The sequence below is a fragment of the Salmo salar genome, chromosome 14 (assembly GCF_965601325.2).
Source record: "Salmo salar chromosome 14, fSalSal1, whole genome shotgun sequence".
NCBI classification, from domain to species: domain Eukaryota; kingdom Metazoa; phylum Chordata; class Actinopteri; order Salmoniformes; family Salmonidae; genus Salmo; species Salmo salar.
In genome coordinates this window covers 45257515-45271668 of record NC_138304.1, presented here as the reverse complement: position 1 = coordinate 45271668, position 14154 = coordinate 45257515, and the positions used below count along the sequence as shown (strand labels likewise).

The following is a 14154-nucleotide window of genomic DNA, read 5'->3' as shown; positions in this document are numbered from 1 at the left end:
AGGCATGTTACATAACAGATGGCCCTAAATCACATTATACTAGAAGAGAACAGGCTACTCTGGAGAATCATGCTTCTTTAATAAAGTTAGATGAAAGCTGAATGAATGTCTGTAGACTACTTTGAATCAACACTGTATAACTCAGGAAGATTTAGTTATGTCTGTAGACTACTTTGAAACATCACTGTATAACTCAGGAAGATCTAGATATGTCTGCCTGGCTTGCACACCGTCCTGGTCATAGTATGTTCATTTGGGCCGAGTTGCTTTACATAACATACCATTGACATTTATGTCACCCTATGTACTGTAACTCTGATGGGGAGGGACTCTTATGTAACCCTATGTACTGTAACTCTGACGGGGAGGGACTCTTATGTAACTCTAAGTAATGTAACTCTGATAGGGAGGGACTCTTTTGTAACCCTACGGTGTGTACTGTAACTCTGACGGGGAGGGACTCTTATGTAACTCTATGTTCTGTAACTCTGATGGGGGAGTGATGCCAGAGAGAGAGGTGGAGAGATGCCCCAATGACTCAGCAGGCATGCAGGCAGGACAGACAGGCATGCAGGCAGGACAGACAGGCAGGCAGGCAGGACAGAAAGGCATGCAGGCAGGACAGACAGGCATGCAGGCAGGACAGACAGGCATGCAGGCAGGACAGACAGACAGACATGCAGACAGGACAGACAGATATGCAAGCAGGACAGACAGGCATGCAGGCAGGACAGACAGGCATGCAGGCAGGACAGTTGGTACAATGGTTGAAACAACAGTTAATAATTGGACACAGACAACAGAGTTTTAAAGCAATTTCTTTTTGACACAAACATTGTTCTCTGTCGACTTTCCACTAAGCTTGTGTCATTGTTCACCAAAGTTGTTGTAGATCAGTTGTACAACTTGAGTGTCTACAGAGCAGCAGTGATGGATGGCTTATGGGAAGTGGACGAGTCACGTGTCACCATTAGCAGTGTTTGTGGTGTAGCACTTAACAGAAAATACCCTTGGGATAGAAATAGCATTTCCTCAAAAATAACCATGTACAGCGCATTCAGAAAGTATTCTGACCCCTTGACTTTTTCAACATTTTGTTACGTTACAGCCTTATTCTAAAATGTATTGAATAAAAATCTACACACAATACCACATAATCACAAAGCGAAAACAGGTTTTTAGAAATGTTAGCAAATTTATTTAAAAAAAGAGATATACCTTATTTATATAAGTATTCAGACACTTTGCTATGTGACTCGAAATTGAGCTCAGGTGCATCCTGTTTCCTTTGATAATCATTGAGAGGTTTCCACAACTTGATTGGAGTCCACCTGTGGTCAATTCAATTGATTTGACAAGATTTGGAAAGGCACACACCTGTCTATATAAGGTCCCAAAGTTGACAGTGCATGTCAGAGCAAAAAACAAGCCATGAGGTTAAAGGAATTGCCCATAGAGCTCTGAGATAGGATTGTGTAGAGACACAAACATGGGGAAGAGTACAAAAACATTTATGCAGCATTGAAGGTCCCCAAGAACTCATTGGCCTCCATCATTCTTAAATGGAAGAAGTTTGGAACCGCCAAGACTCTCTCTAGAGCTGGCCACCCTGTCAAACTGAGCAATCAGGGGAGATGGGCATTGGTCAGAGAGGTGACCTAGAACCCAATGATCACTCTGATAAAGCTCCAGAGTTCCTCAGTGGAGATGGGAGAACCTTCCAGAAGGACAACCATCTCTATAGCACTCCACCAATCAAGCCTTTATGGTAGAGTGGCCAGACAGAAGGCAATCCTCAGTAAAAGGCACATGAGACAGCCCACTTGGAGTTTGACAAAAGGCATCTAAAGACTCTGACCATGCGAAACAAGATTCTCCAGAGTTCTCTCTGTTTCCCATACCTGTTGTATCCGGTGCACGTGAAAAATAAACTTTGATTTGATTTGAAACCAAGATTGAACTCTGGCCTGAATGCCAAGCGTCACGCCTGGAGGAAACCTGGCATGGTGAAGCATGGTGGTGGCAGCATCATGCGGTGGGGACTGGGAGACTAGTCAGGATCGAGGGAAAGATGAACAGAGCAAATTACAGTGAAATCCTTGACGAAAATCTGCTACGCTCAGGACCTCAGACTGTGGCGAAGGTTCACCTTACAACAGGACAACGACCCTAAGCACACAGCCAAAACAACACCAGAGTGGCTTGGAGACAAGTCTTTCAATGTCCTTGAGTGGCCCAGGCAGAGTCCGGACTTGATTCTGATCGAATATGTCTGGAGAGACCTGAAAATAGTTCTGCAGCAACGCTCCCCATCCAACCTGGCAGAGTTTGAGACTATCTGCAGAGATGTCAACATCTGGCGCCGACAGAGATGGCCGCCTCGATTCGCGTTCCTAGGAAACTATGCAGTATTAGTTTTTTTATGTGTTATTTCTTACATGTTACCCCAGGAAATATTAGGTTTTATGACATACAGTCGGGAGGAACTATTGGATATAAGAGCAACGTCAACTCACCAACATTACGAGCAGGAATACGACTTTCCCAAAGCGGATCCTCTGTTTGGTCCACCACCCAGGACAATGGATCGGATCCCAGACGGAGCGGTCTTCTGGTCAGGCCCTGTAGACGGGCACATCGCGCACCGCTCCCGAGCATACTACTCGCCAATGTCCAGTCTCTTGACAAGGTAGACGAAATCCGAGCAAGAGTTGCCTTCCAGAGAGACTTCAGAGATTGCAACGTTCTTTGTTTCTCGGAAACACGGCTCACTCGGGATACGTCATCAGACTCGGTACAGCCACCTGGCTTCTTCACGCATCGCGCCGACAGAAACAAACATCTCTCTGGTAAGAAGATGGGCGGGGGTGTATGCCTTATGATTAACGAGATGTGGTGTGATCATAACAACATACAAGAACTCAAGTCCTTTTGTTCACCTGACCTAGAATTCCTTACAATCAATTGCCGACAGCATTATCTACCAAGAGAATTGTCTTCGATCATAATCACAGTTGTGTATATCCCGCCCCAATCAGACATATCGACGGCCCTGAAAGAACTTCATTTGACTCTATGTAAACCACATATCCTGAGGCTACATTTATTGTATCTGGGGATATTAAACTCACAGACACCATTCAAACAGTTTTAGAAACTTCAGAGTGTTTTCTATCCAAATCTACTAATAATATGCATATTCTAGTTTCTGGGCCAGAGTAGTAACCTGTTTAAATTGGGTATGTTTTTCGTCCGGCCGTGAAAATACTGCCCCCTAGCCCAGACAGGTTAACAAGTCTCATTTGAAAACAAGGCTCCCTAAATTTTATCAGCATATTGAATGCGCAACCCGGGCTGGCAAAACCCTGGATCATTGTTATTCTAACTTTCACGACGCATATAAAGCCCTCCCCGCCCTCCTTTCGGAAAATCTGACCACGATTCCATTTTGTTGCTCCCAGCCTATAGACAGAAACTAAAACAGGAAGCGTCCGAGCTCAGGTCTGTTCAACGCTGGTCTGACCAATCGGATTCCACGCTTCAAGATTGCTTCGATCACGTGGACTGGGATATGTTCCGCATAGCGTCGGACAATAACATTGATGAATATGCTGATTCGGTGAGCGAGTTTATTAGCAAGTACATCGGTGATGTTGTACCCACAGCATCTATTAAAACATTCCCCAACCAGAAACCGTGGATTGATGGCAGCATTCGTGCAAAACTGAAAGTGTGAACCACTGCTTTTAATCAAGGCAAGGTGACCGGAAACATGACCGAATACAAACAGTGTAGCTATTCCCTTCGCAAGGCAATCAAACAAGCTAAGCGTCAGTATAGAGACAAAGTAGAGTCGCAATTCAAAGGCTCAGAAACGATAGGTATGTGGCAGGGTCTACAGTCAATCATGGACTACAAAAGGAAAACCAGCCCCGTCGCAGACCAAGATGTCTTGCTCCCAGACAAACTAAAAAACTTCTTTGCTCGCTTTGAGGACAACATCTACATATCATTTACATTTTTGCTTGATTACCAACAGTGACAAGACGGCCTACAGGGAGGAAGTGAGGGCCCTCGGAGTGTGGTGTCAGGAAAACAACCTCACACTCGATGTCAACAAAACAAAAGAGATGACCATGGACTTCAGGAAACAGCAGAGGGAGCAGCCCCCTATCCACATCGACGGGACAGTAGTGGAGACGATGGAAAGTTTTAAGTTCCCCGGCGTACACATCACGGACAAACTGAAATGGTCCACCCACACAGACAGCGTGGTGAAGAAGGCGCTGCATGAAGCACATGCATTTCGCTACACTCGCATTAACATCTGCTTAAAATGTGTATGTGAGAAATAAAATTTGATTTGAATAGAAGAAACTCCTCAAATACAGATGTGTCAAGCGTGTAGTGTCATACCCAAGAAGACTTGAGGCTGTAGTTGCTGCCAAAGGTGCTTCAACAAAGTACTGAGTAAAGGGTCTGAATACTTATGACAATGTGATATTTCCATCTAATTTTTCTATTTCTAAAAAACTGTTTTTCTTTGTCATTACAGAGCATTGTGTATAGAGTGATCATTTTATGAATTTTAGAATAAGGCTGTAACCTAACAAAACGTGGATAAAGTCAAGGGGTCTGAATACCTTCTGAATGCACTGTATCTCTCCGATTTGGTCCTGCCGTACATACCTACACGTACGCTATTTTTATGGAATGTTCTGCCTATGGATGTGAGAGATGCAAACTCCGTCTCGACCTGTAAGTCTTTACTATAGACTCATCTCTTCAGGAGGTCCTCTCTCTCCTCCCGAACCTGAGCCCTAGGACCTGGCCTCAGGACGACCTGGCCTGACGACTCCTGGCTGTCCCCGTCCCCAGTCCACCTGGTCGTGCTGCTGATCCTGTTTCTGTTGTTTTGCCTGTGGCTATGGAACACTGACTTCTTCACCAGACGTGCTACCTTTCACCAGACCTGCTGTTTTTGACTCTCCCTCCCTCCCTCCCTCCCTCCCTCCCTCCCTCCCTCCCTCCCTCCCTCCCTCCCTCCCTCCCTCCCTCCCTCCCTCCCTCCCTCCCTCCCTCTCTACCACACCTGCTGTCTTGACCTCTGAATACTTGACAATGAAAAGCCAACTGGCAATCGAAGGTGCTGACCTTTTGCACCCTCTATAACCACTGTGATTAGTGTTTGCTGGTCATCTATGAACATTTGAACATCTTGAAGAACGATCTGGCCTTAATGGCCATGTACCCTTAAAATCTCCACTCGGCACAGCCAAAGGAGGACTGGCCACCCCTCAGAGGCTGGTTACTCTCTAGGTTTCTTCCTAGGTTCCTACCCATCTTGTGAGTTTTTCGTAGCCACGTAGTTCCTAGCCATCTGCATTGCTTCGCTGTTTGGGGTTTTTGGCTGAGTTTCTGTATAGCACTTTGTGACATCTGCTGATGTAAAAATGGCTTTATAAATACATTTTATTTGATTTGATACTGACTGCACACCCACTCACTCACATGCAAGCTGCTGCTACACTGTTTATCTTATATCCTGTTGCCTAGTCTCCTTAACCCAATACATATCTACCTCCATTACTCCAGTTTCCCTGCACATGTAAATATGGTATTGGAACTGACTTTTTAAATATTTCCTGTCTATAGTATGCTTACATACTTACTTTATTGTGTATTTCTTATTCTTAGTTCTCATGTTTTTTTTCTAGTAATACATTGTTTTGGATTATTGCATTGCTGAGTTTGCAAGAAAGACATTTCACTGTACTTGTGCATGTGACATTAAAACTTGAAAGTAGACGCACACACCTTAATATGCTACCGTACCATGGAGGTGCATGGAGAGGAATAAATGCACTTAATAAAATAAAATACGAATTTGAAACATTAGTTTATTAAATCCATTACATTTTCTGAAAGAATCAAGATTACTCAGTGTGCTGGTGTTGTTCATGGTGAGTCAATAGCAGGGGTTGTAACCGGTTCAGGGAACAGAACAGAAAACCGAAAAAGAAAAACATTTCAAGAGGAAGGGAAACAGAACCGAGAAGGAAAGTAATCTCAAGGGTTCCGGAACAGAACCATTATTTTCAAATCTTGAGAACTGGTTAAAAAGAACCTGAAGATTGATTCTATACATCGTTTGACATGTTTCTACAAACTGTAGTATAACTTTTTTGACTTTTCATCTGGACTAAGTAAGCATGCACGTTGTGGATTTGGAAAGTGAACCTAACGCGCGAACAAAATGGCTGTATTTGGACATAAATATGAACTTTATCGAACATTTATTGTGGAGCTGGGGTTCCTGGGAGTGCCTTCTGATGAAGATAATCAAAGGTAAGTGAATATTTATAAGGTAATTTCTTAGTGTTATTGACTCCAAGATGGCGGGTTTCTGTTTGCTAATTGTTGGTGTCTTCTGGGCTGTACTCAGATTATTGCAAATTGTGCTTTCGCCGTGAACCTTCTTTGAAATCTGACAAAGCGGTTACATTTAGGAGAAGTGTATCTATAATTCTGTGCATAACACTTCTATATTGATCAAAGTTTATGATGAGTATTTCCGTAATATGTGTGCTCATTGTGCTCATTCACCGGGAGGTTTGGAGGGAAAACATTTCTGAACATTACGCGCCAATGTAAAAAGCGGTTTTTGGATATAAATATGAACTTTATCGAGCAAAACATGGATGTATTGTGTAACATGAAGTCCTAGGAGTGCCATCTGATGAAGATCAAAGGTTAGTGAATATTTTAGCTGTACTTTTGTTTTTTGTGATGCATCTAGTTGATTGGAAAATGGCTGTGTGGTTTTTCTTGTGAAGTTTATGTCCTAACATAATCTAAATTTATGCTTTCGCCGTAAAGCCTTTTTGAAATCGGACAATGTGGTTGGATTAACGAGAGCCTTATCTTTAAAATGGTGTTAAATAGTTGATTGTTTGAGAAAATGGAATTATGAGATTTTATCTGTTTTGAATTTGGCGCTCTGATGTTCCACTGGCTGTTGTCAAAATCAATCCCGTTAACGGGATAAGAGCGCAAAGGGGTCTCTAAATGGATTTATTTTACCCTCATAATGATGGGCCTGTAGCATTCTCATGATAATGGAATCAGATGGTATATCGTAGCTGGGTCATAGACCTCTACACTAATTCTCTCATCTTCAGACAAAGTGAATTTTCACTATTCTATAAGTTACTGTGATTTGGGATGGGATGTGTTAGCAGAATCATGTGATTTCACATTCCAGTGAGCGTGAGACGTTTGTAGACACTGTAGCAGCGTGAGCCACTGGTGCTAGCAATTCAGTGAACAACTATCCCAAAATGGAAATATCTGACACGAATAACAAGTAAATAAGTAACATAATCAATATCTTGCCCATTCACACTCTGAACAGCACACATACAATATCCAAGGCTCAATTGTCTAAAAATTATTCTTTAACCTGTTTCCTCCCCTTCATCTAGACGGATTTAACAAGTGACATCAATAAGGAATTATAACTTTAACCTGGATTCACCTGGTCAGTTTATGTCATGGACAGAGCATGAGTTCTTAATGTGTTGTACACACAGGTACACACAGGTATATCAGTATACCAGTTGGTTAAAGAGAACATTTTTTATCCATTTTTAATAAGTTGTAACATGTAATGTCAGTGGGTTTGGGGCAAAACGCCCCCAGGGAAATCAATGCAATTCAATGGTACCTATATTAACATTTTCCAAATCATGTCCTAATCCTAAATAAGTAACTTATTTGAGTTACACAATCAATTTTGAGATACTTTAAGATGATTTGGACAGGAAAGGTGAAAATAAACAGAGTGGACGTACATCAAAACCTCATCCTAGTGAGGATATTAACAGTGAAATGTGCAATGTGATTCTGTTCCAATATTTAAAGCTTGTCACGATTTCTATTTTCTGTTTTGTATCTTTTATCTTTAACTGCATTGTTGAAAAGGACCCGTCATTAAACATTTCACTGTTAGTCTACACCTGTTGTTTACCAAGCATGACAAATCACATTTGATTTGATTTCTTCATACTGGGTATTAAAAAGAAACAAATGGCCCAAAAACATGTGATAATGTTTGCTGTGGTATGCCATGTTATGTTATGCTATATTACGTTATGTTAAGTTTTGTTATGTAACACCTGAAACACTTAAAAAGTACTTTTTTGACCTAGTCTTACTGTGACACAGAGCAGGAATCACTTTGTCTAAGGTACAAAAAAATACAATACACATGATTCTATCCATAGTGGAATCTGTCTCTGATGTGGACAGTGATGACAGCAGAGATCATGATGACCAGCCCCACAGACACCAGGATGATCTTCAGCATGCAGACAGACATGCTACCAGCAGGGGGAGACACTGGTTTACAACAAACAGACAATATGTTACAGTTCCTCTCGCAGATTAGACACTTCCTCCTCTGTGCAATTAGTCTGGGGATGCTAGTAGGTGCCAGGTGTACTGGTTTGTGTCAAGAACTGCAATGCTGCTTGGTATTTGAAACTCAACAATTTATTGTTGAGCTTGGACATCCACACAACTTGACACAACTGTGGGAAGCATTGGAGTCTACATGGGCCAGCATCCCTGTGGAACGCATTCGACACCTTGTAGAGTCCATTCCTGGATGAATTGCTGCTGTTCTGAGTGTAAAATTTGGGGTGAAACTCAATATGTGGAGGTGTTCTTAATGTTTTGTGAGCTCACACATGTTAATTCATATATATAGTTAGTATAGTTCTTAATGTTTTGTACACTCAGTTTATATCTGACATACAGTATTTGAGATGTTAATTTGTGTGCAATGTGTGTGTGTGTGTGTGTGTGTGTGTGTGTGTGTGTGTGTGTGTGTGTGTGTGTGTGTGTGTGTGTGTGTGTGTGTGTGTGTGTGTGTGTGTGTGTGTGTGTCTTACCAGATTTCATTGGACAGAGTTCCACTATCTCCTTAGTGTCGTTGGCCCAGCTGACTTGGTTGCTGTGGTTACAGATGATGAAACCCCCTGCCACATAGACATAGAGCAGGGGGACAGTGGAGGTCTCAGCCCCTCTACTCTCTCCTCCCACCTGAGAGCAGGTGCTGCTGTTACAGCTGGAGGTGACAGAGGTGTTCTGACCTCTGCAGGTCACTGTCACATTACAGTTGCCATTGATGGAGGAGACAGAGTCCACTGTCAGGACTGGTGGCTCAACTCTCTCTGAAAGCAAATAGATCAACATTATAGTTCATTTATTAACCTGAGTACAAGAGTTAGAGTACTAATGAATATGCATTTAACCTGTACACCATGTTTAGCTCTATTGATTGATACTGTAACTGTGTCACTGTATAAAAAAAATTGAAAAACTGTCAAACATACCTTGAACAATTAACAGGTATGCAATAATGGTTTTTTCTTTGTCACCAGTCACTACTGCAGTATAAGGTCCACTGTCTGCTTGCTGTAGGTTCTTCAGTAGCAGAGAGAAGTTTCCCATATAAAACTCAACCCTGTTGTTGTACTCAGGAGACACTCTCACTGACAATGTGTCAGAGCATCTTAGGATATTGGCTGATCTGAAGGTCCACTTAAAAATCTCTATCTCTTTCAGTTGAAAAATTTTCCTGGACATCCAGACGAACATCCTGTCCCTTCAGCACAAACACAGAGCTGGACTCTATGAAATAAACACACAGAATAAATAATGTGATGAGGATGATGAGGATGGCATAATGAGGATGGAATCCATAATTCCACAAGTATTAATTAGGTGTCACATCCTGACCGTATACTTAGGCATTTTTGTATTATATTTGGTCAGGACGTGGCAGAGTTATGTTTGGTTATGGTATAGTGGGGTTGTGAGGTTTGGTTTAGGTTCTAGGTTAGGTTTTCTATGTGTAGGTTGGATGCTGGACTCTCAATTGAAGGCAGGTGTGTTGAGTTGCCTTTGATTGATTTCGACATTTCTTCCGATGAGGGAGAATACGAGGAACGTGACATTAGGGCCCTGTGTTTTGCACAATAATGTGACATAGCAAGCTTTTATACTGTATATAAATCCTTATCTAGAAATCATAATTACACCAAAAATTAAAGTAATTGTCTGAGGATGGTGCTAGATCTGACATTAAAATAAAAAGGGTCAGTTTGATGAAAAAGCTTTAAATAAAGGTTAAAATCCAGTCACGTCACAACACACATGGCCCTAAATCACATTATACTAGAAGAGAACAGGCTACTCTGGAGAATCGTGCTTCTTTAATAGAGGCAGATCAAAGCTGAATGAATTTCTGTAGGCTACTTTGAACCAAAACTGAATAACTCAGGAAGATCTAGATATGTCTGTAGGCTACTTTGAATCAACACCGTATAACTCAGGAAGATCTAGATATGCATTTATATCTTAATGTATATCTTCTTCAGTTAATGTTTTGAAATATGTACAGTGAGCGCATTTTAGAGCAGATGGTGTTGTTGAACTGTAGAATAGCCTACCTGTGTTTCAGTGGTGTAAATTTCTTAAGTAAAAATACTTTAGAGTACAATTTAAGTCGTTTTTTGGGGTATCTGTACTTTACTATTTATATTTTTGACTACTTTTACTTTTACTTCAATACATTCCTAAAGAAAATGATGTACTTTTTACTCCATACATTTTCCCTGACACCCAAAAGTTTTCGTTACATTTTAAACACTTAGCAGGACAGGAAAATGGTCCACTTCACATATTTATCAAGAGAACATGCTTGGCCATCCCTATTGCCTCTGATCTGGCGGACTCACTTAACACAAGTGCTTCGTTTGTAAATTATGTTTGAGTGTTGGAGTATGCCCCTGGCTATCCATAAATAAAATAACAATTAGTGTCTTGATTGCTTAATATAAGGAAGGTGAAATTATTTATACTTGTACATTTACTTTTGAGAATAAAGTATATTTAAAAGCAAATACTTTAAGACGTTTAGTCAAGTAGTGTTTTACTGTGTTACTTTCACTTTTACTTGATTCTTTTTCTATTAAGGTATCTTTACTTTTACTGAAGGTGTCACGACTTCCGCCGAAGTCGGCTCCTCTCCTTGTTCGGGCGCCGTTCGGCGATCGACGTCACCGGCTTTCTAGCCATCGCCGCTCCATTTTTCCATTTGTTTTGTCTTTTTCCATACACACTTGGTTTTCATTCCCTAATCACACTGCATGTATTTAGTCCTCTGTTCCCCTCTATGTCTTTGTGTGATATTGGTGTATGTTATGTGGGTATTTTCCACGCGCCTTAATTTGTTCATGTTCAGTGTTTTGGGCACGTTATTTTGTATTTCTGTGCTGTCGTTTTTGGAACGGAATAAAAGTGCGCCTATTGCTACACGCTACTCTCCTGCACCTGACTTCACTTCCTTTGCACACCCATAACAGAAGTATGACAATTGGGTACTTTTTCCACCAATGCTGTGTTTAGTTTCAATTAAAGCACATATTTTGCCAAGTGACTCGCGCTGTTGAGTTTTGGCCACGTGAGAGAAAAATGCGACTGTTCACACAATCCTAAAATCGCCTCAGAAATGAGGTGGTGTTTTTGTCTTCCAGTAACGTTCTACTATGTTATTATGTTTGGTTGTGTAGAATACTATCATTCTGTGATCTAGCAGACATTGATTCAGCTTTGATCTGACTTTATTAAATGAGCTCCATTCACCTGAGTAGCCTGTTCTGTACGAGTAGAGGATAGACTGTGTACAAAGTAGAGAATCCTGCATGTGCACAGAAGCTTCGGAACTGTGACTGTAGTCTTTAAAGAGAACCAGGGGCGGAAATCCCGGGGGGGATGGGGGGGACACAACCCCCCCCCATCCTGGGAAAAATATGATTTGTCCCCCCCAATATATCACTGAAACATAACTATGTAATTTAAATAATATTAATAATACGCAATGAAAGCAATTGTGCTGATTATAGACACTTAATAGCGCGTTTTTAAGTTTCAAAAGATTGCGACCCCCCCACCCTTTGCCTCACAATGGTTTGATCCACTGCCAGTTCCTTAGCTTGCTACGTAACTGCCGTGAGGTTCATCCAGTCAATCGCGCACACACACACTAGCTGAATATGCAGAGCTAGCGCGCAAATATTAACTATTAAGCTAGCTAGTACCTATTCCATTTATGTGGCGTCGTCAAAGATGGAATCAGCATGCAGATGATGTAAGTTAGTGCTTCAAAGTCCCTGTGATAAGGTTAGCGATAAACTGAAGTCCAAACTGAACAGAACTACACTCTCTTCTACCATTGTCTTAAATATATTTAATGGTCTCGTTGCAAAAGCTAAATTGTCGCAAGGGAACTTGTATTTATTTATTTTATTTCACCTTTATTTAACCCGGGTAGCAAAGATTATAGCAAATACCACTGAAACTGAATTGGTGCTCGCTAGCTTTGCAAATTCAGCTATTGTTGGAAGCCAGCCAATATGAAACAAACTATTAAAATTACAAAAAGTTGCAGCATATGTTGTGTAAATGGTGAACTCATACAGCAGTCAACTCTTGTCATTTTAATCCGTTTCACATTTGCTAGCTACCTTTTAGATCGAAGCCCATATAGAATGATTGAAGATGATAGAAGCCCATCTCCTACTGTATTTAACCTACACACTGTGTGTGTAGCCAGCCAGCCAGCCAGGTAGAAAATGGCAGAAAAATAAAAGACGGACATCAGAGTATTTTTCAATACACCAAAACGCATAGTAAGAACCCTAGTAGCCTAATATCTCAAAGACTAGTTGATAAAATGTTCATAAGAAAGAAATGAAATTCTAATGGAAATGTTTCACAATGATGTCATTAGGCAGAGCAGGCAACAGATGGCACACAGACAGCAGAGTTGGGGACAGATATGCAGGGACAGACTGGCAGAGACAGGGAGTCTCAGGTAAGTTTGTTGAGTCTTTGTTTGGCAACATTATGAAAGGTTCTCCATTTTTTTTACTTGTAAAATAGGAACATAATTGGAAAATGCCATGGATACCCCCACTCTCAACTTAAACTGGTGACTGAACTAAGATTTGTTAAAGGCAATGGTATTTCTGTTGTGATTAGTTGTGTAGTTTTGGGTACCGGTAGTTAGGAGTACGGCAAACACCTTATTTCTTTGGTTCCTCAATATACATTTACCATATTACAATGTAAGCTATGTGTTACAGCACTACTTTTGGTGTCCCCCTCAGGAATTGCTCTTGAGAAAATTTCATGTAATTGTCCCCTCCAATGTGGATATCAGATTTTCGCCCCTGAAGAGAACATGCTATTTTTCAAATAATGGTGCCTTGGCTTTGACTACAGAATTAGTTATATTCTAGTACGATATCCAGTATCTTTTTAAACCAATATACTTAGATGTGTTCTTCATTTCATAAGAATGACAGAATTCCTCTCAGATAATTAGAATTACAAGATGGATGAATCAGAAGCAGTCCAATATTTTCCCAACAGTATGTCTTTATTTACCATTGTATTGCTGCTCTTTTTGAGAACTACACAATAGAAACTGAGAGATATACAAAAGCCTACCTGATGACGCTATGCAGGTCAGCAATCCAAACCCTAAAAGGAGAGACATGGTGTTGAGATGGTGCTCCAATGAATATAATAGATAGGTAGATGGACAGACAGATTAACATGTGAAATGTTTGCTTGTGTCTGTGTTTCCTGTTGAGCAACTTCTCTTTTCTGGCTCAACCCACACCGACAGCAGTAACATCAGCAGGATAGGTGTGAGTCATTATGATTATTTGTGTATCTGGCAAGTAAAGACAACTTTTAACTAAAATTCAGCTTTTGTTTATGTGCATCTCCCCAACAGAGAAATCCAATTCCTTCCCACTACATTTCTGTATTAAATAAGATGAAACAATATAAAACTATAGATTTAAGCCATGTATGTTCAGTCTTTTTCTGCAAGTGTTCATCTAAGTATTACAGAACAAAAATATATAGGGACTAAAGAATAACAGTTCTGATGGATTATCGGGTCAAAAGGTCCACAGTGCATCACAAGGTGTGTGACACCCCTCCCTCCTCTAAAGGGGCTGTTAGGGGGAAGTTGCCCATAGGTGCTGATGTTGGGTCAGTTTTGCATTTCCC

At 41.0% G+C, this 14154-nt stretch overlaps 1 protein-coding gene across 1 annotated transcript; it reads right to left on the bottom strand.

Annotated features, from left to right (window-relative positions):
• Positions 1-5883: 5883 nt before the first annotated feature.
• LOC106569695 (uncharacterized) lies at positions 5884-13739 on the bottom strand. Its single transcript, XM_045694436.2, has 4 exons — positions 13582-13739; positions 9399-9696; positions 8955-9236; positions 5884-8400 (listed from the first exon to the last, which is right to left on the bottom strand). Exons 2-4 carry the CDS (start codon positions 9661-9663, stop codon positions 8276-8278), a joined length of 672 nt encoding a protein of 223 aa, XP_045550392.2. The 5' UTR covers positions 9664-9696; positions 13582-13739; the 3' UTR covers positions 5884-8275.
• Between the last annotated feature and the right edge of the window lie 415 nt (positions 13740-14154).